Raw genomic sequence first — 27,782 nt, forward strand, 5'->3', positions numbered from 1 at the left:
ATTAATTTGAGGTTCACATTTGTGTAGATCGATACGCATAAAGTAAACAGCACAGCTTCCTGTGGCTTACAGATTCTGTTCATTTCGGGCTATTGTTTGCTTTGTACAACTCGCTACTAGCTCATTTTGCCAAATTTGTTTTAAATTCCGCTCATGTTTGATAAAGATCCAGAAACCGCTTCTTCTTTTCTCAAAGGGTGACGCTGTAAGAAGGCGACATATACATCAAACTACTAAAATTACGAATTCTGATGGTTAGTTTTGAACTACATGATTTTATTGAACAATTTTTTAATGATGGGCGCCCTGGCACTCGCGCAAAATGTCAGGGCCAGCCAAGAGCTATCTCATCTAACCGAAATGCGTATTTTAACAGCTTTATACTTGAAGCAACCAGAGATACGCTAATATTTTAGTTGATACATGTACGAGTCTGATGGTCTCCACTTCCACCTACGGGTGGTCTAGTGACTCCATGTTAACTTGAACTTGTTGTTTAAACAAATAGCATATGTACAATGTAGTGAAGCTAACTTGCAAATATAGTGGAAATCCTTGAAACTAGTAAAAAGGTTAAACACCATTATATTCAATGTAATTAAGTGCTTGGGTTTTAAGTTTTGAGCAAAAATAACTGAAGTATTGGCAGTGAAAATGTTTCTCATCCAACTTTGACAACCAATTTTAATAATGCTGTGTACCTACTTTTTCATAAGTGAAACGAATTTATTCATATTTTGTCCATCACACATTTGGAGCTTGTAGCCTGTGTAATTAGATACAATATATTTTTTTGGATATAAGAATGAGCATTTTCTTCTAATCTGTTTATGGATTTCTACCTCAACTTTGCATTTATTTTTGGCTAACCATTTTCTCTGAACATTTATCGTAAAATAGATGGTTCAGGTAATTTGTTTATGATTTGTAATTTGTTTGTAATTTTGTTTAATACTTTTGACTTCAGCTTTGTTTAACACCAGAAATTTCTCATTAGACTGCTCAAATTTAAAAGAATACCAAATTTTATCTTTTTTGTTGAAGGGTGTATGAGCTATTCAAGGAGTTTGTCAATATTTTATAAGTAAATCTCTTTGCTTCGCGAATAACTTATCAACAAAAATAAGACTTTTAAAAAGTAATAAAAGGTTTCCATCAGCTGAAAATGACAGACAAACTAACATTCACTGCTACTGGTTGTTTATCATGTAAAACTCTCAATTCGCATATCATCAGGGTTGAGTAATCAGGGATCTTGAGTCACTGCTGACATGTTACACATATCAGCATGGAAATTAAGCATCTTGATCATCATTAACAGGTTAAGCTATTGAGATTTCATGCATGCTTATAAGACAAGCAAAGATGTTAGTTAAACATAGTCAAGTGAACTGTTATTAACTAATAGGGTTAATCTACAATAGATATATATATATACACACACATTTCTGTGCGTGTATGTGTCCTGCTATAACTATGGTAATCTTGGAATAAAGAATCCATATCACAGAAGGTTTGATCTTAAATCTCCGGGTCACCAGTCTGATGCCTTACTAATTCAGCCACACAAGCTTGATAGATTCCTAGGCAATATATGTTGGTATATGGGAGCAAATACGCAACAGCTTCCAGTTATTACGCGGGGTGATGGCATAACATCACGAAAAGCTGGTAGCTCTTATTAGTAAGCTTACTCAATTTATCCATTGGCAATGTGCCAGGCTAATAGCAAGTGGCAGGCAACTATCATTATCTCTCATTGTTTATAAGCCGATTTTAAATACCCGGGCAACACCAGGTAGCACAGCTAGTATATATCAGTGTTTGTATGTCGTAGTCTGTGTCCTGTACTAGCGACGAGGTTTTAGTATGGAAAAAAAATCTGGTTCGCTGAGGACTTGAACTCACAACATTTAAATCGCAAGTCTACAGCTAATAAGCACGCGTACCACTAGGCCAAGCCATTCCTGACATTCTCAGCTCTTTATCTCTCGTTATCATGATTGTACATGCTAAATGTGTATTTTTATTATTATTTAATACAGTATTACCTTTTTCGTTAGTTTTTCGTTAGAAATTTGTTTAAAAGCTATATTTACCACTTTGCATTACCTATTTTTTAAATTTTATTTTTCAAATGTGCCGTTTCAATTTCCAGTGTGTCGTTACACGCCTATTTCCAGTTTTCCCTAAGGTTTGATTGCCAAATCTGTAAAGGTTAGCCTAAATACTTTTCATGTGGGAAATTACGGTAATTGTATTATCTTGAGTAGAAATTGCATCTACATTCTATCTCCATTCAGTCAGACAAACTATCAGACAGAGACAATCTGATATCATTTTTACGTTTGTACCAGTATCAAGAGGTGTCAGTATCGTCGTATTCAAAGTTTTGATTGAAACTTTTTGCAAGCTTCAACTGCAACAGTAACTTTTTTATGCACTAATTGTTATTATTGATTCAACATATTCATGACTTTTATTTTGGTTTCTTCAGTTCATAGTAATTGTATAATTACCAAATCATTTTTTTGTAATCGTAACAAAACAAACTTTGTATAGCCATTACATGCTTTTTGATTATTTCACATGTACACTTAAACACCTTTACAGCTGTTTTATTTTTTCTCCTAAATTATTTCAACTGCTCAAAACACTTTACTCGTGATATGAAGTTTGAAAGCTAAAATGGTAAATGTTAAATAAAAATAAGTTTTCTGTACAAAGACTTTTTTATTTGCCGGGCAACCTCCCGTATTCATCTAGTTTATACTATAACAAGAGCAGCGTCCGTCCATCTGTCCAAAGCCATGTTAAGAGCCATAAAAAATTTCCTCACACAGGAAGCAAACCCAGCGCATCATAATCAAAGGCAAGCACGCTACTATTACACCTTGCCGGATAATGCTCCATATTCTTATTACTCATGCTAATTTCTCACGGTGCATATGACTGCCAAGCATTCTAGTTTACATTATTTGCCGTAAATTATTTAGTTAAAGCCTGCACATATTGCTCTTTTAGCTATTTCATTTGTTTTGTTAGAAAGTAATACCAGCCTATTAGGTGAAGGTGCATGTGGTGATGCTACTAGATTGAGTTTTAATGTTTATATAAATCTTGGCAAAAACTTCCTGTAGTAATGTACTCATAGCTTATCACTTCTATGTGATGCGGGATACCCGTTGCTTTTCGGGTACTTCTATTTATGGTTGTGAGCATTGTGCTCGGATAAAGAAAACTTTGTATCTAGCTTATTAGTACACATTTTTAGACACTACCAATCTTGTCATTGGTCTGTCAGCAATTTGTACATTTAAAATTTAAGCTTTAGTTGAGTTGCGTGTAAACTAGCCGAGCACATAAGTGATTTGACTCATATAGGGTACATTTAGACATTGGCTACAAATTGAGATTTGCCATTAGCTTTAGCCTTCACAATTAATAATAAAACTTGGCTTTATTATAGAGGTTAAAGCATGTTCTCAATGTCAAACATGAGGTCCAAGTTTTTTAGTTTGTTTTTGAACTGTGTGAGTAGTTATACCTTGCCATATGGTCAGAAATAAAGTGTGTAGACTAAGTATTTTGGCGTTACAATATAGCTTGTCAAAGTTCAAGCTATCAGCTCTAAACTGTTCAAAGCTTCTAGATATGTTAATCAATAAATAAATATCTTGTATTTAGTGTGTTATAAATAAGGTGAGGTTCTTAGAATAATAACGCATTGAGTATGATACACTGTATACCAAGGCGTGCTTTTGGACTGTGTTTCATTCGGTGTTTACTTGACTTGGTGAGAAACAAATAATTGCTCAGGAATTAAAGTATTTAAGATAGAAAACCTATTATAATATAATATTTTAGTCTTGTATTTGGTAAATATGATCTGTAAAAGTTCCATCAATAGTATTTGCTTAGTTTTTTTGTTCTTGTAACAAAAAACTTTACTTCAATGGCATGAACCACACAGTTATATCTGCCTAGTACAATCCATCCTTTCTGACTTGCCTTCAATGCTGGCTTACTTATGTTAGACTTAGTTATGGGTTTCATTTTATTCATGTTGGACAGATGACCAAAAGGCCGTCGCCGTGAAACAGCTGGCTTGCAGCTGCTGTCATTAAAATTTACACTTCATTGTTTCAAGTGTTGTTTGACTGCCAGGGCACGTTTACTAGCCCTGTAGAGAAACTGTGTAGTTGGTATATAAAATTAAATTTGTGACTCTGGTATGATTCTATGTTGCTTGTTTATTGTTCGCATGCAAGTTTGGCTAGGTCATGTTTAACTTTTTAAGTGATGTGTTGAGGTTTTAACAATCTTTCCACGGCCATTTTATCACTTTTCTACGGCCATTTGTTAATACTAGCTCTCGCACAGCTTCACAATTTTTTTTATTAGTTCGGTATCTGATCTTTATCTAATAGATTTTTTTATAAAGATCAAAAAACAATATCTAACTCACTTGTTTCAAGCTCAAAAGAACCTTTATATAATCCATAGTAGAACTGTTAATAGTAGTTTACATTACACTGAATTTGTCTGTTGATAAACAACCATTAAACACAGTTTAGAAACCTTTACATATGAGCTTAAAAGATAGTATATATCCGATGCGTATACAGGTTTTCTAGTTTCATTTTGAGTATTTATTGTTTTCAGCTAGTAGGAGTCTTCAAAAACCCTCCACATCTATGATATTATGATACATCTATGATACTATAATACATCTATGATAATGTACATAGTTATAAAGGAAAACAGGTGCATGACATCTAAGTTTTGGTTTTCTATTTTTGAGAATGGTGGTTTTGAGTCTGAGTTTTTGCTTTTATAAATCTGAGCTTGTTTATAAGACTGACATTTAGATTAGTGAATTCATGATTAGTATAAACAATGTAATAGACCTGTATTACAGTTGTAGACCAAATGTGTGTAAGATTAATTGTATTTTTTACTATTTTGCACAGTGTATTTGTTATTGAGATTTTATAGCAGATTTTGCATTAAATAAATCTTGGCTGACATTAACGTGCGTGTTGTGAAGCTGACACCAATAGTGTTTTTCTGTATAGAAGTGGAACTTCAAATTGAAGTGTTAAAATGTTTCAGCTGATAGTACAAGCTGCGTCATAACAGTAAACACCCTGACCTGCTAAGCAGCAGGGCAGTGGTTTGAGCTTTGTTGCGGGACGTTAAAAAGGGCATCCGGTCTTAAACTTCTTCTGTTTTCTGAGACTGTTCCTGTGTCTCAGTATAACAGGAGTTTTACTTCTATATGACAGGTTTTTTTTGGCAGCTTCTGCACCTGAAGTTCTCCTCAGATGTATTGGCTGTGCCTTCCTTTCGACTAAGAATGAGTTCTTAGTCAGTATTAGGACCACCCAAACAGCTCATTTAGTTTCGGCCATTTGTTTTAAGGATGTAAAGTGTTACAAGCATTGTCAATTGTGACAGAAAACTTTCATGCTTCTACTAAAACTATCTGGCTAGGTTAAAACTTTTAAGATTACTTTGTTCTATAGAAACCTAGATGTACACCATCTTGCTCCAGAGATATCACAAATAACAAGCAGACTGTAAGAAGGCGGATGTATATTGTATATGAGACTAAACTTTAAAACAAGGCGTTTTATGTTTGCGTGTTCACTTTGCTAAAGGTAATCAGCAGATGGAAACAATGTTTTTACCAGGCTTGAAATATTAAAAGCTGTAGGTATGGAAAGTCATTAACCAAATCACTGCTTTTGGTGGCTTATATCTGTTGTTTCTTCTTTATAGTAGTCTATTGTGTTGTTTGTAACTATAAGCAGGCACAATTAACCAGTCAATTTTGTATAGATGTCTTTTTAGTTCACCAGTATTTTAAGATACAATTTTAGTTTGATCTATGCTCATCATGGTATGCTAAAAATGTTGTATGTCAAGTCAATATTTCCTATGTAAACACATGTAATATGAACTAATGCGTTTTAGCGCTATGAAACTACCACAAAACACAATTAAATCACATATAATATTCACAGTTTGTATAAATATGGATGATTAGTAATACACATATTGATAAAAAAAACATATTAATATGATAAATGTTAAGAAAATAAATCAGAAAAAAATGATATTTACTTACCACCATGACTGTGAGCTGCGGCCTGCAGGAAAATGAGGAGCATTTACATGTATGTAACGTATATAAACACAAAAACATTGCTAAACTTATTGTTAATGTTTTATTTTGAGGGAGTGGCTTTTCAAATTCAAAGTTTTTCTATTCTTACGCGATCATCTCCTAATCATCATCTTTGTGTCTGGCCTTTTTGTCCTCACTTTCATCAATTTCAGCATTAGTCATGTCTGACCCTTGTCACCTCGCTTTCTTGACTTGTACTAACTGAGGCCTTCACAAAGCGGCGATCAGGAGAGGTCTGTTTCTGACTGCATTTTAGAATATTACGAAGGGATGTGAGACAAAAATCGTTAATTAAAACACACACTCTGTAGACAATTTCTCAGGATGTTTTTTTTCTACGAAATTGGACACTTTCATTGTATTTAAAACTTTTTGTTGTATGACGGGCATAAATTTTCTAATGTTTCATGTCGTATTTCAAAATAATCCTAATTCAGGGCGATAATATCTCAAGATACTGCTGTTTATATCCAAGGCCTAGTTTTTACGAACAATTCACTAGCTTTAAGGTCATATTCTGGAATAATGTACTGTAAGAGAACCTAGCAACAGCAATTATTTAGCAAGTTATTTGATTTTTGTACATTACCACGCATTCAGGAGTAAGTTAAACAGTTTATCAATAGAAAACACGACCAATTTTGTTCTACATACTCTTGCAGAGCAGTACAATTGGGAACTTGTGTACTTTCTACTGCAGCACCATTTTATATGCTGTTGACCTTTTTTATTTGATGAGTTCATTTTGTTTCACACAAACACAAAATGCTGATCTCACAATTCAGTCACTGTTTTCAGGCCCGTAATAGTTACAGCGAAATTTAGACATTTGGAGAATTTGGACGACATTTGGAGCGACTTCGAGACATTTGGAGACGAATCATGACATCTTACAATCCTAGTGTACAGGAGAAGAGAGAGCTTGACATGTATATGAAGTTCTTCACAGCCAAATGTGTACAGATTATAGTACAATCACGACTTGGTCAGAGAATTTGTAACAAATGCAAAGTGACACCTTCAAGAGACGACTGGGTGTGTATGGCAGAAATATAGATGAGCTCTTTGCTTTATTATTATGGTACTAGCTGTGTCTTCATATTTATATAATTTTTATTCATTTTATCGGCTATTTTTATCATTGTCTGTCTATAATTTGTAATAGGGAAGAACTTTGCCCCAAGATATCCCCAATTTGAGCCTGATAGCAATAATGCCTCTATAGCCTAGATATGATGCAACATTTACTCTATATATTTTCATCTAGGATTCTATGACGGTATTATTTTATAGAATTATGCGCTTTGTCTTGTTATATTGACCCACTCTAGAAGTCTATGCTATGCTTACTATGACACTAGAATTATATGTAGCTTCTTTTAAATAGATTCTATAATTATTCAGCTGAAAAATCATATCTCACTCATAAACATTAGATTTTGCCTAGCAACATGCTTTCACGGATATGTTAGCATATTTATTGAAAGATCACAAACATTCCTAAGATTCTTTATTTGCTCAGTTACATCATGCTGTACTATACAGGCTCTTATCGATGTGGTTATGTTAGTGTAGGCTGACGCTGTCGTCATTTGACCTTTGTTTGATCTTTTGTAGTTCAACCTAACCATAGATGATAATGAAGAAGTTTTGAGAGAAACGAAAAGGCTCACAACAAGCATTCATTACTTGTCAGCATTTTCATTGAATGTGGAGATCTCATTGAAAACAAAAGATGGAGACGCGATGGTGCTAGAGGTGTGGACCCTAAATATGGATCCTTTCTCCAGGAAACCTGTCAAGGTATGTCAATCATGTGTTCTATTTATACCATAACTGTCTATGCATTTGTTTTGGCATGTGTAAAAACTGGGTGAATGTCCTCGGTTGGGTATTGGTTCCTGTCTGTAGGTATGCACTAGATTTAAAACTAATCTTTTGTGATACAAAATCAAAGTTTTTTGAGATGTTGAAGTCCTTTAACTCTTTCGCTACCGCATTAAATTCTTTCCAAACGATTATTCTGCCTAAAGTAATTCAAACAGATTTTCGAAAAACCGACATACCGCTAGTATTTAAGTAATATCTCGAAAATGAAAACATCGTTTTACTGTAAAATTCATCTTATTCAGAAAAAGTTTCTCTACAAGATAAGTATAAAATTATGTAGTGAATCTCAGTCTTGCAATTTTTCTGACACTTTTTTGCGTTGAACCAACACGGTGTGTTTCTTATTGCCATTTCGATAACGATCTGGTTTTGCTGTTCTGAAGAATGATTATAAATGGAATTGTTGAGCTAAAAAATTTTCTATTGGTTGCACGTGATTGGCAACAAGGTTGTTTCGTTGGAGACAAAATTTGAAAGGTCTAGTTAATGTGTGGGCTTCGTAATAAAAAGAAAAGTGAAACCCTATTGATAAGCCGATACATCGGCTTACGGTCTGTTCTTATATTACCGCAAAAGCCAATACGTCGGTTTGCGGTAGCGAAAGAGTTAACACATCAGCATAAATCAGGCAGTGTGACATCACACAAAGTTAATAAAATTAATGATGACCATCGCGCTGCCAGTATAGTATTAAACTGGTGACAGCAAGCACTACAAATATTGCATGCTGCATATTTTAACTTCATGCATATCAGTGTGGAATATTTGGCTATGCTGTATGTTTGATATTAAAGAGAGCTCCGTGTAATCTCTACTAATAAGTCAAATCGTACTTGTGAAGCATCTGGTGCATGCAGTAGGTCACATATCTTATTGACCAATCACAACGATGGTTCTAGCTAATTGGTTTAAAGGTGAACTTACACAAAAATTCAGTAGATTCTATCAGAAAGCATCGATAGTTTTCTATCATTTACGATTGCTTTTGATGTTTGAGGTGATTTGACTGCCAGGATGTTTCAAGATTAGATTGCTCTCGAATAAATGCTTTTGTTAAAGTAAAACTCCAAATATAGCTTCAGATACATTCTATAGATGTTTCAAATTATTGAAAAGCATGTTAGCTTTGTTGGAAATTGTCCCAACTTTTTTCTCTAAAGGCCGTGTAAACTTATAACTACCCGATCCCGATGAGACAGTATATCTATCACTCATAAACAGTATGCACGACAACTGACATCATTTGTGGAGACGTTATTTTCTTCTGAGCATTTTAACTGCGATAAAGTTTTGTCGATTTGAATATTTAAACATCCTGACAGTCAGATCACCTCAAACATAATAATTATCGCAAAGGATAGAGAAATAGCGGTCTATTCTGGTAAAATCTACTAAAATTTGGGGTAAGTTCATTTTTAGGCATGAGTTTTTTACGAATGCAGGAATACTTATGAACTGTATGTTGCTGCGTGTAAGTTACATAAACAACAACAGAAATCATCTAGGCCTATCGCTTTTCTCGCCCTGCATGTAGAGGACCACGTGTGTTGACTTTCATTTGCTGTTTGATTTACAAAAATATGGCAGATGTCAATAAGTCCAAATTCTCTGCGTATATCGTAGATACGTCACACCGTCTACCAGCGACTTTCCAGGCTGGCGCGGTCATTGGTGACCGCTGTCAGAGCTGTACACGGATATAAGCTTTCTCGTGCACAGAGCTCAGATTCATATGTCATCTGCTACAAGCTCTACACCGGGACACCAAACACCGGTCCCTTGTCCACTCATTCGCATGACCCGACTTCATGCAATATTGGATCTGTGGCCACGCCTTTTGGAACTGTGTCTTTAAAGGGTGTATGCAGGTGAAGTAGATGGAATATTTATGCGCATTGTTATGTGTTATATATTTATACCAAACATTTTTAACATTCTCTTTTTTGAAAATTGGTATATAGTTTTCTCATGCTGGTTCAAAGCTGCCTCTTTTTTGTTGTTACATACATTATCAATAACCCCCAAGTTCATTCGTGTAGGAAAGCGAAAGCGTTACTAAATATTTCTTGCGTACATCATGAGTTGTTGTTTAGTGTGTACAGCAGCCATTTGCGAGATAGTTGCGTACATATCTCTCAAGTGTATATTAGTTTTGCAGGCCATTACATTAACTCAAACTCTGCCATTGCATTTTATTATCAGTTTATTTTTTGCCATATTATTTATGGTATATGCATTTATTATAATCTAGCTCCAAGATATGTCACAAGTGATTTATTTCTTTTGCAAGTAAAGGCATTTCGACTCATTGCAAATCTACATCAGATTTCAGCATATCTTATCTCAAAGAATGATCTTTCCAAATCTTTCCCAAATTTTACCTCAATTAATTAAATTCAAAAACTAAATTCCATCAATTATAGACTTCAAGATCTGTCGTGGTTTGTGTCTTCATGTTTTTACAGAACAGTTGCAGGTTCTCAACTCATTCCAACTTACTTGATATGAATAAATTGCTTACAATATCTTAACAATTATTTTGAAAATATCATTGCCAGCTGCTTTAAAAACCTTCCACCTGATAATATTCGTTCTCTTAGCAGAGAAAGACCTTTTAAACACTATATTTCAAACCATTTATTTGATTTTTGTGGCTAAATGTTGCCCTTTTTTATTTTTGATGTTTTCTGTTTCTTGGATGGCATAATTTGAAAAACATTTCTGTTTGAAATTAAATTATTGCCAATAAAGTAATATAATAAAGGGAAAAAAGAGCTTGCAATTTTAACATAAAAACTATTATTCACAATTCCTTTTTTATCACATTTAGTTTGTTCATCTCACCATTGGCCTGGACTGCAGAGTTTACTAGAGCCAGAACTAAAGTGGTGCTAGTATGAACAAACTGATACGGTCTTAAATCCTTGTTGAAGTTTGCAATCCCTCTGTTTACCGTCAAATTTACATCGTATAAATGTGAGTGTTATCTGCCCTCGTAGGTCTCAGCTTCTTTTCCTGCCCACCGATTCCAACCAGAGTCTCATCCTGAAAGAAGACTACTTCAAGACGGAAGAAAGAGGCAGTCGAGTTCCTGAGCTGTATGTTATTATTGTTATGGTGTTGTTATAGTTATGTTATTGTTAGAGCTTTTCTTCACAGTCGTGTGGTGGTAGGTGACTGGTTTTAGTCCGTGTTGAGTCCGGGCCTTAACAAAAGGCCAAAGGATCCAACATCTTCCTCAATTCCACTAAGAGAGGACCTTCCTCAATATGTGAGCTGTCCCTAAGATGGCTGTCTTCTGTATAGCCTCAAAAGACATGTTTACATATCTTTTGAGCTATACATACATATCTGAAGCTAAACATAGAGGTCAGAGTTGAATTTTATCATTAATCATGTAACGCATGAAATGTCTATGTATAGAGAGAGAATCTAGTTGGTTATCCAAGTCTGTATCAGATGTAAAAGCTGGTTCACACTATCGCCATATATCGGGACGTCTTCTCAACGATTATTCGTCGACTATGCGCTTCATAAACTGATGACATCATCAAGGCGGATATGTCGAGAAACATAACAGCTGTCAAACTGTTCTCGATACTTCGCCACGCATCCACAACAGTCTGTATAATGCGCACCACTTCAGTGATAGTGATCGCTGTCGCGGGTTGCTTAATCTATATTTCTCTTCGTGGTAGTTGCTGCGGGACTAGTATTTAGTCGTTTCAGCGACCGAATTATGAAATGAGAACACTGTCGTGGACTATTTGCAGATGTATACGCGGATGGGTTTCTGATAGTATAAACGATGTTATCGCAGACGATTTACGATGTATTGTAGGATTAACCCTGACGTACTGCGAGTGTGAATCAGCCTTAAAAAGAACTGAAACACAAAACCTTAGTAGATTTTATCATAAAGTATCGGTATTTTCCTATCATTTGTGATTGTCATATGCCAGGATGTTTCAAGATTAAAATCAAAAAAATTTGATGCGGTTAAAACAAGAAAAATACGTGCAAAATGGCATCACTAATTGTTATCAATGGGATAGTTGATATCAGCCATTGTGTTAAGTTGTAGCATTATGCATCTCTATTCTTCCAATCTCTTTGCAACTATAGAGGTTATAATCGCACTTTTGCTTAGTCTTGCCGTTGTAACTGCAATCAAGTTTTATCGATTTTAATCTATAAACGTCCTGGCAGTCAGATCACCTCAAACATTAGAATCAATCGCAAATGATGGAAAAATACTGACACTTTCTGATAAAATATACTAAAGTTCTGTGTAAGCTCATCTTTAGGATGTTAGAAAGTAGTAGCATTGACCTCAAGAGTAATGCTATTCGCCGTTTGTAGACATGGAGACGCCGAGCTCAGGGAAATGGAAGAACCTTCAACAGACTTTGAGGTGGTCAACTGTGGTCCGACAGGCTCTCCCAGTTTTGTATCTACAGATCACCTTGCCCATAGTCCTAATAGCAAACACAGAGAGCACCAATCAGGGCTTGTCAGCAATACATTTAGGTGCGTTTCTGTTATCAGTTCTATTGCCAATGCTGCAGTGGCTAAAAGCTGATAATTCATCTGTGCATTGGTAGGCTGGTTCAATAGAGGTACACAAAAGAGCGTGTTACCTCATTGCTTTCGGTAAATGTTGGAATGTTTATCCTCAACAGAGCATGTTATGTAATTAGGAATAGTTGGGTATAACAAGACACAAGAGTGTATGCAGGGTGTACTTGGATACTCAGCTGGTTGACTCAATCCTTTGGCATTATAAGTGGATATCTACATACATGTATATACGCATTATACGGTGCCACCAGAAATAATCACATTTTAAGAAACGTCCGATGGGATGACGATTAACTGCTTTAATTTTGCTAGAAACGTCCACGAACCATATGCTCATAGATGCCCATAGATGCCTATAGATGCCCATAGATGCCTATAGATGCCCATAGATGCCCATAGATGCCTATAGATGCCCATAGATGCCCCTAGATGCCTATAGATGCCCATAGATGCAGAATTTTTCAACAATTAACATCGAGTAATTTTTTAGTAAGCAGCAATTGTCAAACAATTTTTTTAATGAAAATGTGTGTGCAACTGACCTTGACCACCTTGACTGACCTGGCTTATTGTATTCTCAACAACTTAATTTTGTGAGACTATTGCAATATTTGAGCAACTCTTGTAATAATTGGATGTCATGAAAAAGGCCGTTGATGGTATGAAAAGTGGCTGGATTATCATTAATATTGGGATAACATGATGACACTTCTGATGACACCGATTCTATCACCTCTGTAATAAAAGGAGACTGAGAGACATTTTGCTAGAGCAAGGAGATGATGCTCAATAATGTAGTAATTGGCTGGATTAATATGGTTCTAGCAAGGGAGCCAAGGCATGAGATTTTAGGTGATCTTAAAATATCTAACAGCAATGTATATATCTTTTCTTTTTTTACAGATGCAACGCTGCCTTCGGGTTAACTTAATTTATATAAATCATGCTAAGTTTGAGTTAGAGGGCTTTCAAAGCTTCTATGTATGATGAGAATGTGTATGAGACACGGGTATGAGGTCTAGATTATAGTTACGTACCCTTAATAATCATTTAAGAATTATGGTAGAATTAGGGCTACGCAGTAAACAAGCTGTAGAGGCCTCATTAAAAAGGGTATAGGCATATGCTTCGAGGTATGCCTATATACTTCAAGATATGTTCATATGTTCATGAACTGTTGCCTGAGATCTTTGTTAATAGGTTTTGCGGGCTAGGATTATCGACTACGTAGTAATTTTGTATCTGAAATAAAAATGTTTTCAAGTGGTTTTCTACTCCAAATGGTTGAATAATCGCTGTGTCAGTCACATATCGTTAAAAGGAGCTTGTAGTGAATAACTCCAAGGTTGTGGACACGCGTTGGCCTCAATGATTGCTCTTGAACACCCCTATTTGATGATAGATATTTGTTTCACACTTAATTCAAATACAAGTTGCAAAAACAGTAAAAATCGATGGAACACTGGTGTAAATTTTATTAAAGCTTGCAAACGCGTGCTCTTAGAAGACGCCTGCTGCTGCTCTAGTCATCACCAGAGTTGACTAACCAAATCTCATTTTAAAATTCAAACTAGCAAATCAGCATTATTACCGCTATATTTTCTTACAGCCATTCATGTTGTACGTATATGCTGTTTCCATTCCTTACATGTACATGTATGTATAAATTACAACCAACAATGATTACCGTAATAGATTATGGCGCATCAGATTCTATGTAAAATAGAATTTTGAGATTTTATAGGTTATACAGGAGTCCAACAGTCACAACCAAGAGCAGTTGCTGTTAAACAAGACACCAACTTGCCAGTTTTAAATGTGTTAGTAGATATTGACAATATATCTGCATTGTGTCAATATATTTCCAGTCCATTATTTGATAATATATCACTATGTATTTAAGCATACTTACGTATTAATTATTTATGTGATGCTTTCGGTTGCTGAAGTTAATGTTTCTATTTATACATGAGTGTGTTATTGTACAGTTGTTATTTTATGTGTAACACAGCACCGTCAACTGATGGCGACGTTCCTTATGTTTGTACGCAGGTAGATTGACAGACAGTATGTTTGTACCCAGGTAGATTGACAGACAGACATTAAACATGAAACAAACTAATGTGTTCTGTTGTAAGTTCAGCCCAGAAATCAATATCAGGATGGTGTAAAAAAACTATCACTGAAGGCCTACAATTTAAAATTGCTACGTACACAGTATATAGCTTATATATATACGTATATAGTATATAGCTTATATATATACGTATATAGTATATAGCTTATATATATACGTATATAGTATATAGTTCGTCTATAGTATGACATTTATATGCTGGTAAGAAACTAGATATGCTACAATAACTGGCTTGGAAGTTTAAATCAGTCACTGGAAAAACTTATTCAACAAATCTCTGCATCTTCTCCGCTGATGATAATTGTTAATTTTATTTTTATGTCAATTATTGGTTTAAGATCTTTTATGGCTGTGTCCTCATTTATAATGTGAGTTACAGGTTCTCAACTCATTTTAATTTACATGTAGGTGATACGAGCAAATTGCTTACAACTAACAGTATTTGAAAAATATTATTGCCAGTTGCTTTAACAATCTTCTACCTAATATCCATTCACTTGGCAGAGAAAGGTATTTTAAACACCATGTGTCAAACAAATCTATTTGATTTCATGGGTTGTTGCCCTCTTTTGTTTTGTTATATGATTCTTGTATGGCTTAATTTGGAAAACATTTCTGTTTTTAAATTATTGTCAAAAAATTAATATACACGTATATATACGTAAACTAGAAGCTCCCCTGTCATACAGCCCATGGCCGAAGTGATATTGGAAAAGAGAAAGGGTACTACTGGTTGAGAAATGCAATATTAGCAGTCAAATGGCACTGTAGCTGTAGTGCAATAGGAGAACTGTAATGGTAGCTGCAATGGTAGCTGTAATGTACTGGGTGTTATTATGTACAACAAACGGCAATAAAAGGAAAAGATTACATGTTTATATTTCTCCCTGCAATAGGAGAAATGCAATATTAGAAGTAAAATGGCAAGCTGCTGCGTAATATACACAGTTGGAAAGTTGGTTGTGTTGAATGCAGAATGGTTTTGACAGCGATCTGTAACCAAAATGAAGAAATGGGTCATCATCACAGAAACCATGGTTAAGTCAGGTTTGTGAGATTTAGAGTTATCTACACTAGCAGAAGGAGAAAATTCTCAGTTTGCAAAAAAAATTTGATTCCAGCTTAATTACAGCAGATTTTATGATCAATAAACCGAATGCATGTTTACCATTAGTGCGAAAACATAGTTTTGAGAAAACTGGTGTTAAAGCTTGAGAAACAAAAACCAATGCACTATTTTGTTTACATTTCAAAACGTCATAGCAACCAATATCAAGAAGTTGTGATATTTATCTAGATTTTTGTATTTACATGCAAAAAAAATATGCTGAATTTAAAAATCTAAACAGATTTTAGCTGGTTGTCATAGAAATAGCTGTATATCTATAAGAAAGTGTAGGCCTATAACTTAATTTTGCAGATATTAAAGACGGCTTGGCAGTACCGTGATATTGGGCACAGCCGTAGTATCATCAACAAAATCTTTAGAAAAATAATAACAGTAACATATTGCCCAACATCGGCCACTATATACTTCGATCTTGTAAATTCAAATGATTGTTCTTATAATTAAATCTTATAATAATCTTATAAAATCAAGTAATTATTCTTATAATTATATACTGTAATAATCTTATAAGAATCGTTAGAAAAATATCATCGTCAATATCCTTTACTTTCACTGCTTTGGACATCAGTTGGAATACCAAAGTACTCATTATAAGTGTCCAAAATGTCAGTTACCTACTTTGAAATTGGCAAAAAAGAAACGATTACTTTTCAGTACTTCTACGTTAATTACAGAAACCTTTGGTAATTGGACAATGTCATAGACTGGCGAAATGTGCACGTTTTTCTCATGAAATGCGCACGACTTAATGGTTCTACTCTCTGTCGATCGGCCTTATTGGCATTTCGTTGGTCGGTCTTAATTTTGATTAATAAAGGCTTGTCAAGTTTTAATGGCGACTTTAGGCCAAATTAATCTGTCTATTTATGTATAATCCGATCAGATTGGTTAGTTTTAGGATATTGTCTACAAATGATAAAGACTTGGTAACATATTTAAATAGGTTTATATGTGTTTTGTATCGTTATTATACTTAGACGACTCTATAGAACAATGGTTAAATTTGTTGATGAGATTTGGGCACAAGGGTTTGAGACGGCCGTTCATGAATAATTTTTGTGATTTGTGTGCACATATGCATTTATCATAAAGCTCCCAAACAATCGCTTCACTCGTGTTTAGTTGTGGGAATATGCAAGCAAATATTAACATAACAACTTTGTTTGGAAATTTTTTTGAAAAGTCAAAGCTTTTTCTAGCTTTCAAGTGCGAATGTTGAAGGCAGTGAAACTCGAATCAAACTATCGGTGTAGTGCCGACCTTTCGCCGACCCTTTTACTTGCGTTCATGGCCTATTTTTGTATCTGAAGATCTGTCATTTTAGTCATCTCCAAGCTCATCGCTGTCTGAGATTGAACAATAATTGTCTTATATTTAATTGTCTTATATTTAATTATCTTATATTTAATTGTCTTATATTTAATTGTCTTATATTTAATTGTCTTATATTTAATTGTCTTATATTTAATTGTCTTATATTTAAATATCTTATATTTAATTGTCTTATATTTAATTGTCTTATATTTAATTGTCTTATATTTAAATATCTTATATTTAATTGTCTTATATTTAATTGTCTTATATTTAATTGTCTTATATTTAAATATCTTATATTTAATTGTCTTATATTTAATTGTCTTATATTTAATTGTCTTATATTTAATTGTCTTATATTTAATTGTCTTATATTTAATTGTCTTATATTTAATTGTCTTATATTTATATGTCTTATAATTAATTGTCTTATATGTAATCGTCTTATATTTAATCGTCTTATATTTAATCGTCTTATATTTAATCGCCTTATATTTAATCGTCTTATATTTAATCATCTTATATTAATCGTCTTATATTTAACCGTCTTATATTTAATCGTCTTATGTTTAATCGTCTTATATTTAACCGTCTTATATTTAATCGTCTTATATTTAATCGTTTTATATTTAATCGTCTTATATTTAACCGTCATATATTTAATCGTCTTATATGTAATCGTCTTATATTTAATCGCTTTACATTTAATCGTTTTATATTTAATCGTCTTATATTTAATCGTTTATATTTAATCATCTTATATCTAACCGTCTTATATTTAATCGTCTTATATTTAATCGTCTTATATTTAATTGTCTTATATTTAATTGTCTTATATTTAATTGTCTTATATTTAATTGTCTTATATTTAATTGTCTTATATTTATATGTCTTATATTTAATTGTCTTACATGTAATCGTCTTATATTTAATTGTCTTATATTTAATCGTCTTATATTTAATCGTCTTATATTTAATCGTCTTATATTTAATCATCTTATATTAATCGTCTCATATTTAACCGTCTTATATTTAATCGTCTTATGTTTAATCGTCTTATATTTAACCGTCTGTTATTTAATCGTCTTATATTTAATCGTTTTATATTTAATCGTCTTATATTTAATTGTCTTATATTTAATTGTCCTATATTTAATCGTCTTATATCTAACCGTCTTATATTTAATCGTCTTATATTTAATCGTTTTATATTTAATCGTCTTATTTAATTGTCCTATATTTTATCGTCTTATATTTAATCGTCTCATATTTAATCGTCTTATATTTAATCGTTTTATATTTAATCGTTTTATATTTAATCGTTTTATATTTAATCGTCTTACTTTTAATCATCCTTCATTTAATCGTCTTATATGTAATCGTCTTATATTTAATCGTCCTATATGTAATCGTCTTATATTTAATCGTCTTATATTTAATCGCTGTATATTTAATCGTCTTATATTTAACCGTCTTATATTTAATCGCTGTATATTTAATCGTCTTATATTTAACCGTCATATATTTAATCGTCTTATATTTAATCGCTTTATATTTAATCATCTTATATTTAATCGTCTTATATTTAATCGTCTTTCATTTAATCGTCTTATATGTAATCGTCTTATATTTAATCGCTTTACATTTAATCGTTTTATATTTAATCGTCTTATATTTAATTGTTTATATTTAATCATCTTATATCTAACCGTCTTATATTTAATCGTCTTATATTTAATCGTCTTATATTTAATCGTCTTATATTTAATCGTCTCATATTTAATCGTCTTATATTTAACCGTCTTATATTTAATCGTCTTATATTTAATCGTCTTTCATTTAATCGTCTTATATTTAATCCTCTTATATTTAATCCTCTTATATTTAATCCTCTTATATTTAATTGTCTTATATTTAATCGTCTTATATTTAATCGTCTTATATTTAATCGTCTTATATTTAGATGTCTTATATTTAATTGTCTTATATTCAATTGTCTTATATTTAATTGTCTTATACAGTGCACCCTCGAGATACGATTAGGTATACTCTGATATACGATTTTTTCACCTTACGAAGTGAAACATTGTGATATCTTCACCTCGCTATACGAATTTTATTTCACCATACGAATTTGAGAAAAGTTTCGCCCCAGTTAAAATTTGGCCGTCGGTGTGCTCATAACACACGTCGAAATAAAAAAGACACCGAAATATGGTTTCCCGAAAACATTCTTAGAACGTTTAGAAGAGACACGATGATCGACTTCTCTCATATCCGCGTGGAAAATTTCGTGTAAAATGCACAAGCGAGAGCAAATATTCATTTGTAGCGTTATTATACCTTTTACTATAAACTTTTAAGTCAGCATACGTATATAACTACAAGTATCTACATTTAATTCATTACCTATGGAATCTGAGACCGATACAAACGTTACAAAACGAAGGAAAATTGATTTCTATGTCAACAAAGTTGGATGTCGTAAATAAGAAGAAGGAACCCGTATTATCAACATTGTCAAGGAATATGATTGCAACCAATCAGCATTTGCAATTATTATTAGAACAAGAACTGCATTAAAGCCATAGATATATATACCTATGATATATACCATATATATGATATATATGATATATACCATAGGTATATATATCTATGATTAAAGCAAGCACAAGAAAGAGCTTCCGACTGAAGATTTGAATGAGCTAGGTCATGCACGCGATCAGCATACAAAAGGAGCAACCATTTAGTAAAGGCGAGGATGTAGAAGATACAGGAAACCTGCATTCGCAGAAATATTTTATGTGTTTAATTTACTGATGTGGACTGGTACATTAAGACAATGCATGTATAATATATATTATTTATCTCTTGTGTGGCATGTTTTTCATATTTTATTTGTTTCCTTTTGATTTTATGTTTTATTCTCTTGTTTAACCATGTCTTTGCATATGGGCTTGTTATCTTCTACGTGAATACAATTCATCGTATGTATGTATGTAACGCATATAACTAGCTGCTCAGGATAGTTGACGCATCCACATTACTTTCTGAAACTTGCTAAAGCCCTGTCCCCCTATAGGGTATAAATACGTACAAACTTTGTATGTATGGTTACATTGATTCCTGTGCACATTTCATACAAGACAAACTACTGTACCACATTCTCTGGATCCTTTTACAAGCGCTAGCTAGCAATTTTCTCGTTGAAAAGGTAGAAGAATTGGACAGGAATGGACAACTTCTTTTAGCCTGCTAAAAAATTCCAATTCATTACGTTTTAAATTTATTTTCAAGTGTACAGCACCATAATTAGCATTGATACGCTTTTGCATCATCTCTGCTTTACTCGCTACATGTACCAGCTAAAGCCACGTTACTCCAAAGGTATGTACGTCCTGTGTAGAAAATAAAATTTTATTTTTCTTTTCGGTAGCCATTAAATAGTCAAGTGTGCGAGGTGCCGCTTTCTATAACTGCATCGCTCGGCCTTATTGATTTAGGTTGAAAAAGGTTTCAAACAGATAGGCTAAAGTTTATAGTGAAAGTGAAGATAAGAACTGCTGAAGGATAAAATTTCGTGATAAAAAGTTGATACATACTAAAACTTAGTTTTAAGTGTAGGTTTAGCAAGCTAAACTTACTTGAAGTGAATTCAGAGTTTATGTTATGCGTACCTTTTGAAGGCAAGAACTCCTTACCGTACGTACTGCATTTGGTACACACATTATAATTTTGCGTTTTATTGCAGATCATAACCATTAAAATACACTAAATACAATACAGTTACTGTAGGTAACTATAATTACTAAAGTTAACATACTATTCTGTTGGTAATTGTCAATATGTACACATTTTTGTGAAAAAATTGACGATTTTGACCAGGGGGTGTTTGCATTGTTTAATTACAATGGTCTCTATACCCCGATATACGAACTTTTCACCATACGATGCCAACCCTGGAACGAATTAACATCGTATCTCGAGGGTGCACTGTATTTAATTGTCTTATATTTAATTGTCTTATATTTAATTGTCTTATATTTAATTGTCTTATATTTAATTGTCTTATATTTAATTGTCTTATTTTTAATTGTCTTATATTTAATTGTCTTATATTTAATTGTCTTATATTTAATCGTCTTATATTTAATCGTCTTATATTTAATCGTCTTATATTTAATCGTCTTATATTTAATCGTCTTATATTTAATCGTCTTATATTTAATCGTCTTATATTTAATCGTCTTATATTTAATCGTCTTATATTTAATCGTCTTATATTTAATCGGCTTATATTTAATCGTCTTATATTTAACCGTCTTATATTTAACCGTCACATATTCAATCGTCTTATATTTAATCGCCCTATATTTAATCGTCTTATATTTAATCGTCTTATATTTAATCGTCTTATATTCAATCGTCTTATATTTAATCGTCTTACATTTAATCGCCTTATATTTAATCGTCCTATATTTAATCGTCTTATATTTAACTGTCTTATATTTAATCGTCTTACACTTAATCGTCTTTCATTTAATCGTCTTATATTTAATCGTCCTATATTTAATCCTCTTATATTTAATCGTCTTATATTTAATTGTCTTATATTTAATTGTCTTATATTTAATTGTCTTATATTTAGATGTCTTATATTTAGATGTCTTATATTTAGATGTCTTATATTTAGATGTCTTATATTTAGATGTCTTATATTTAATTGTCTTATATTTAATTGTCTTATATTTAATTGTCTTATATTTAATTGTCTTATATTTAATTGTCTTATATTTAATTGTCTTATATTTAATTGTCTTATATTTAATTGTCTTATATTTAACTGTCTTATATTTAATTGTCTTATATTTAATTGTCTTATATTTAATTGTCTTATATTTAATTGTCTTATATTTAATTGTCTTATATTTAATTGTCTTATATTTAATTGTCTTATATTTTATATCTATTCTCTATTAATTTTGGATGTAAAACTTTATTTTATGATTTTCAACTTTGTCATAAAGCACCATGGCTGAATGGTCTGAATATTTTCTGTAAAGCACTTTTATGTACGTGCAACTGTCCAAATGCACTTAGATATGTCCTCTGTCCACTATAGGGGGAGAGATCGGCCAAGATCATTTGGTGCATTCGCTCCTCGCAGAAGTTCCGTTAGTTTAGACGAAGAAGTACCCTTCTCTATTTATGTTGAGCTGGCGAATGATTATGACGTTGATATCCAGTTTCCCTTGCATTCTCCTCCGGATTCAGTAAGTTGCTATCTCATAGCTTATGCTCTTGGCTCCACCTCAATTTGCGGATCTCAGCATATACATGTACAGTACATTAGCTCATCATCTCAAAATTGCAGCTAATAGCTCAAGATAACATCGCTTCTCTTCCTGTTTACTTAGTTTCTTATGTTGTGTTCAGTTTACCCAAATACAAAATTAAACTGCTGTCGGTTATTTATAGAGAAGTGACAGTGATGCTTGAGTGTCTGTAATCACTAAAGTCGAGCTGTTACGATTATCAGCTCTGTTCCCATGTAAAGCTTATATTATACTATAAGTAGGAAATTTAGTTCCCTGCTTTATTTGCCATTAATCTCATAAAGTACGTAAAGAGCTCCTTGTAGGTTTGGGCAAACTTTTGGTTACTGACAAATCTGTGTGTATCAAAAATAACTACCTTTGTTCCAACACTCGCTGATATATTTGTTAAGAGAAGACAATTACCCAAATATGGTTGTAGTATGTTACTGATGGTACTCAGCATAACGTTCAACGCAATTGTACTTGTGACGCCTTTCATTATAAATCTAGATAATGATGAAAATATATATTGTTAATTTATAAATTTTTCACTTTCACCTTTATCATTAAAATCAAGATATTGAACAGAGAGGTTCAATCAGAGAGAGTGAATTAGTTAAATTTTTGGCTTCTCACCTTTTATTCCTCACTCTGCTGAAACCTCATCGAACAGCTGGTCAACATCATTCACACCCTAACAAGACTCTCTATAATTAAAGTGATTATATTAATAGTCCAAGTAAAGAATTTCAGAACCTTACTTGCCTGTCACCACTTCCTCTATGGTTTTATCTATGTGCAGATAGTTCCTTACTTTTGTTTCCCATTGCTAATAAGCAGTCCTTGAAACAGTTTAACCACAGAAATGTTGGTGATGAGCGTGTTTCTCTGTTATAGCCGACAGCAACCGTCTCTGGATCTATACTAGATGACCCTGATTTTGAGACGCACAAAGAAGAAGATTTTGTTTATGTTGGAGTTGTGAGTACCTGTTTTAGTTGCGGGCTGCATGAAGATATGTATGCCTATGCGGAGCTAGTTATGTGTTGTATATGGGATATAGTTGGTTATAGTTGCTACATGTTGCCACATGTTGCATGCACTGACTCCGGACGCGCCAGTCACTGCTCTGCAGTTGCATGCTTGTCTAGTCGTGTGGAATTTGCTCATGTTGCACATCCTTGGAAGGAAGTATCTACACATTTTGCAAAATTCATTACAAGACAGGCAATTTTATTTTAATCGAGAACAATTTTTTTTGTAGAACAATTTATAGTCAATCTTTCAGGCTTTGGCATGAGCAGTAGCGCAGTTCAATGAAAAAATTTAATTGTTGTCATTATTTTACAAACTGCTATCTACTCGGGTCACTCGGTATGGGCATTATTACACTCGGGTCACTCGGTATGGGCATTATTACACTCGGGTCACTCGGTATGGGCATTATTACACTCGGGTCACTCGGTATGGGCATTATTACACTCGGGTCACTCGGTATGGGCATTATTACTGACTTTCCTCTTTCTGTCAACAATTTTTGTTGAGAGTAGTTTAAGATAGCCTAAAGTTCACCGCAAAGATGAATTGAACCAAAATAATTGTGATTGCTTAGCTATAACTCTTATATTTTGTAAAATATATTACAGTATTTTGTATCTTTATTAGATTAACTTGACAGTCAACAAAGTTCATAGGGGTCAATTTTTCGTTTTACTTCCATAAGTTTGTCTAAATATTGCATGCTATATTTTTACCTAATAATTGCTCTAAAAATATGGAAAAAATCTATTTTTTAAGCTTTGTTATATACATGTATGCTTATATGAAGTATTGTATAGACAGCATTTGAAAGCACCATCACCTTAAGAGAAAACTGACAAAAAAGGTCCAAATTGTTTCTAACAGAAACGAAAATATGAAAATATGACAAAGTTACTACTAAGTTTGTCAACTATTTGTCAGGCTGTACTAAGTATGAACAAAAGCGTGTGTAATGTCGGTGTTTCCATCGAACATTTATTCCTCAGATATTTTTGACAAGAAAGTTGTCTGTTCTCCCAAAGAGTATTTATTTACACTGTTTCTGAAGGTCGCATTGTATATATTTATTAGTGATATGCTCGTGTAAGCTTCTACAAGTGTATATTCTTATTCTTCGTGAGCAGCACGTTGTACCAAAATATTCAGACAACGCTGTTTCTGTATCAAAGGTATTTCTAAATTGTATGTTCATTCAGGATATGTAACCTGGCCTTTTATTTATATTGAACTAGTACCCTGGTAGTCATTACTAGTACTCTGGCAGTCATTCCTAGTACACTGGCAGTCATTAGTAGTACCTTGGCAGTCATTACTAGTACATTGGCAGTCATTACTAGTACCCTGGCAGTCATTATTAGTACCCTGGCAGTCATTACTAGTACCTTGTCAGTCATTACTAGTACATTGGTAGTCATTACTAGTACCCTGCCAGTCATTACTAGTACACTGGCAGTTATTACTAGTACCCTCGCAGTCATTAGTAGTACACTGGCTGTCATTACTAGTACCCTGACAGTCATTAGTAGTACACTGGCAGTCATTACTAGTACCCTGACAGTCATTACTAGTACATTGGCAGTCATTACTAGTACATTGGCAGTCATTACTAGTACCCTGGCAGTCATTATTAGTACCCTGGCAGTCATTATTAGTACCCTGGCAGTCATTACTAGTACCTTGTCAGTCATTATTAGTACACTGGTAGTCATTACTAGTACCCTGCCAGTCATTACTAGTACACTGGCAGTTATTACTAGTACCCTGGTATTCTACAGTGCTGTGAGAGGTCGTCAGGGGTGCTGATAAAGCACAAAGAATAAGTATGTACTTAACTTTCCTTAAATCTAATAAAGTGGATGATTAGTGCAGGTGGCAGTGTGCTGGGCTTCTAAGCTGAATGTTAGGAGTTTAAATCCTGAACAATGGAATCTTTCTTCCAACCTCCAACTGTGGTTTCAGACGGATGAACACGGCTTTTACTATAGTAACGAGCTGGGCTACCCGGCTTTTCAAATCAGCTTTTAAACAATGAGAAGTAACGAGAGTTGCCTGTCCCACTTGCTATTAGCCTGGTACATTGCCAATGGAAGATTTGATTACGATTTGATTATGAGAGCCAACAGCTTCTAGTGACGCTATGCTATGACCCTGCGCCATACGCAAAGCCGTGGGGTATTTCTCCCGTATAGTGACATATATCAGCTGGAAAAGAAATCAAACTCTATGGCCTACATAGTACGGCGCCGGACTTGCGAACGGGTGGGTCTGAGATCGAATCTTCTGGTACGGATTCTTTATTCCAAGATTTTAAGATTTATAGCCGGAATGCATACAGATATACATACGACGACAGACGTCATACTTTGAGAAATATATATATAGATGATATTAAATTTAGATTATGTTATTTTATAGATATTTTGTTACATTTTTATGAGTGTTTTTATTCAATATCTACAAAGCTTTAGCTTATAAAAAGTTACTAATAGTGTCGAGAAAGTCGCAGATGTGCTTCTTTAGTGGTTGCATGAATTTAAATTGCAATTGCAAGATATGTAAGATATTTGTTTAAAGCTGTTGTAGGAGATTTCACCGGATGCAAGCCACTGTCTCTGGATGAGTTATAACTTCAAAAACTAGTGTCTAGTTATTCAAGGTTTAACTCGTTTAAAGACAGCGGCTTGAATTTGGTGAAGTAGTCCCAACTTTTTGCAATTAGTCTGAAAATTTCAAAGTTATTTATTTGGCTGCCACCTTATGTAAAAGTTTTTAACTATAATTTTGGTATGGTATCATTACCCTAAGTATCATCAGTATTCTGGCACTGCACCATTGATTAAATATCATTGTGGCACAATTAATTACTTATATGCATAAAGTGAATAAGATATGAAAGTAGGCAATTGATGTTGGCAAGTACCTGTTTGACAAGGGCTAGTTTTGCTTATGCTGTTGCAATACTGACCTATGGCTATATGCACACTCTCAGTCAAGCCCAGTAGTATGTACTGCTATATGTACACTTTTAGTCAAGTGTGGCAGTACAAAAATATGGCAAATATTACTCCACATGCCTCAATTACTTCATGAACACTGATATATAATCTATATAAATTTTTATCAAATTTTGTCTGCTGTTTTAGAAAACACCTTTTGCCCCTCCTCATTCTGACAGTGACATTGGAAGGTTCCAAAAGATCATACAGAAAGCGCCATCACTCAGCAAACTGGGAAAGACTGTCTGTCAGACCATTGAAGAATTAGATTTTGAAGAACTTACTACTACAGCGAGAGAGTTTGACGATTTTGTCACTTTATTAGAAAAGCTGAAACCTAATACAAGCTTGCACGGACACTCCCTTGAGGGCTCTCCATTGTGATTTTTTGCTTTGTTGGTAGTGCCAAATGTGATAGCCTTTCTATCAATATCTGGCTTGTTTACTTAGTGAAAGTTTCTAGTGAAATGATATTTTGATTTGTTTTGGAATGTGAAAAAATTGCGCTGAAATTACAAGCTTCATATCTAAACCAATGAAATTAAACACCAATATTTTTAGTCCTAAGTTATTTTTTGAGATCCGGATATCCATAATATATCCACTGCAATATCAGAGACACTTTATTAGTATACCGCCGCATTAGCTTTATTAGGATGATTGACAATTATTGATATAATATTGATTAATTATTGATAACTGATTGATGCTACAATCCTATCCTTACCTTTGCGCTCTTGTTTTGGTTTTCTTGACAGCCTTCTAAGAATAGCCTGTTGGCTGAATTTTCTCCAATAATGTTATAGGGGTTACATCATGGCTATTTGTGACATCAAAACTCTCCTATGCATTATGTTTTTAATAAATAATAAGATTAAGTTAAAATCTTACGGGATAAAAATTATATATAGATTATAAAATTAATATACTCGTCCAATCATAAAGATAGCTTTGTATGAAAATTATAAATCTGTTCTGAGCTATTTCTCCTGCTTTAAATGGACAAGCCCATTGTAAACATTGAAACTGTAGAACTGGTTGTGATCTCATACACTTACTATTGTGTGATTTTTCAAATGCAATAAAAGCCATTTTATTTATATACACTATATTATATATTGCCTGACAATGCAACATTGTGTTCTCGTTGAGTACTAATAAATCATATCTGCTAATTGCA

At 33.3% G+C, this 27,782-nt stretch overlaps 1 protein-coding gene across 1 annotated transcript; it reads left to right on the forward strand.

The window, feature by feature from the left end:
• The first annotated feature begins 206 nt into the window (after nt 1–206).
• Nucleotides 207–27,782, forward strand: LOC137405955 (autophagy-related protein 13-like). The gene is made up of 9 exons (XM_068092438.1): nt 207–254; nt 6,992–7,228; nt 7,811–7,996; nt 9,707–9,951; nt 11,083–11,181; nt 12,446–12,613; nt 22,370–22,520; nt 23,463–23,546; nt 26,750–27,782. The coding sequence occupies exons 2-9, from the start codon at nt 7,076–7,078 to the stop codon at nt 26,984–26,986; spliced, it is 1,323 nt and encodes a 440-aa protein (XP_067948539.1). The 5' UTR covers nt 207–254; nt 6,992–7,075; the 3' UTR covers nt 26,987–27,782.

Source organism: Watersipora subatra, chromosome 10 (genome assembly GCF_963576615.1).
Source record: "Watersipora subatra chromosome 10, tzWatSuba1.1, whole genome shotgun sequence".
In the NCBI taxonomy this organism is placed as follows: domain Eukaryota; kingdom Metazoa; phylum Bryozoa; class Gymnolaemata; order Cheilostomatida; family Watersiporidae; genus Watersipora; species Watersipora subatra.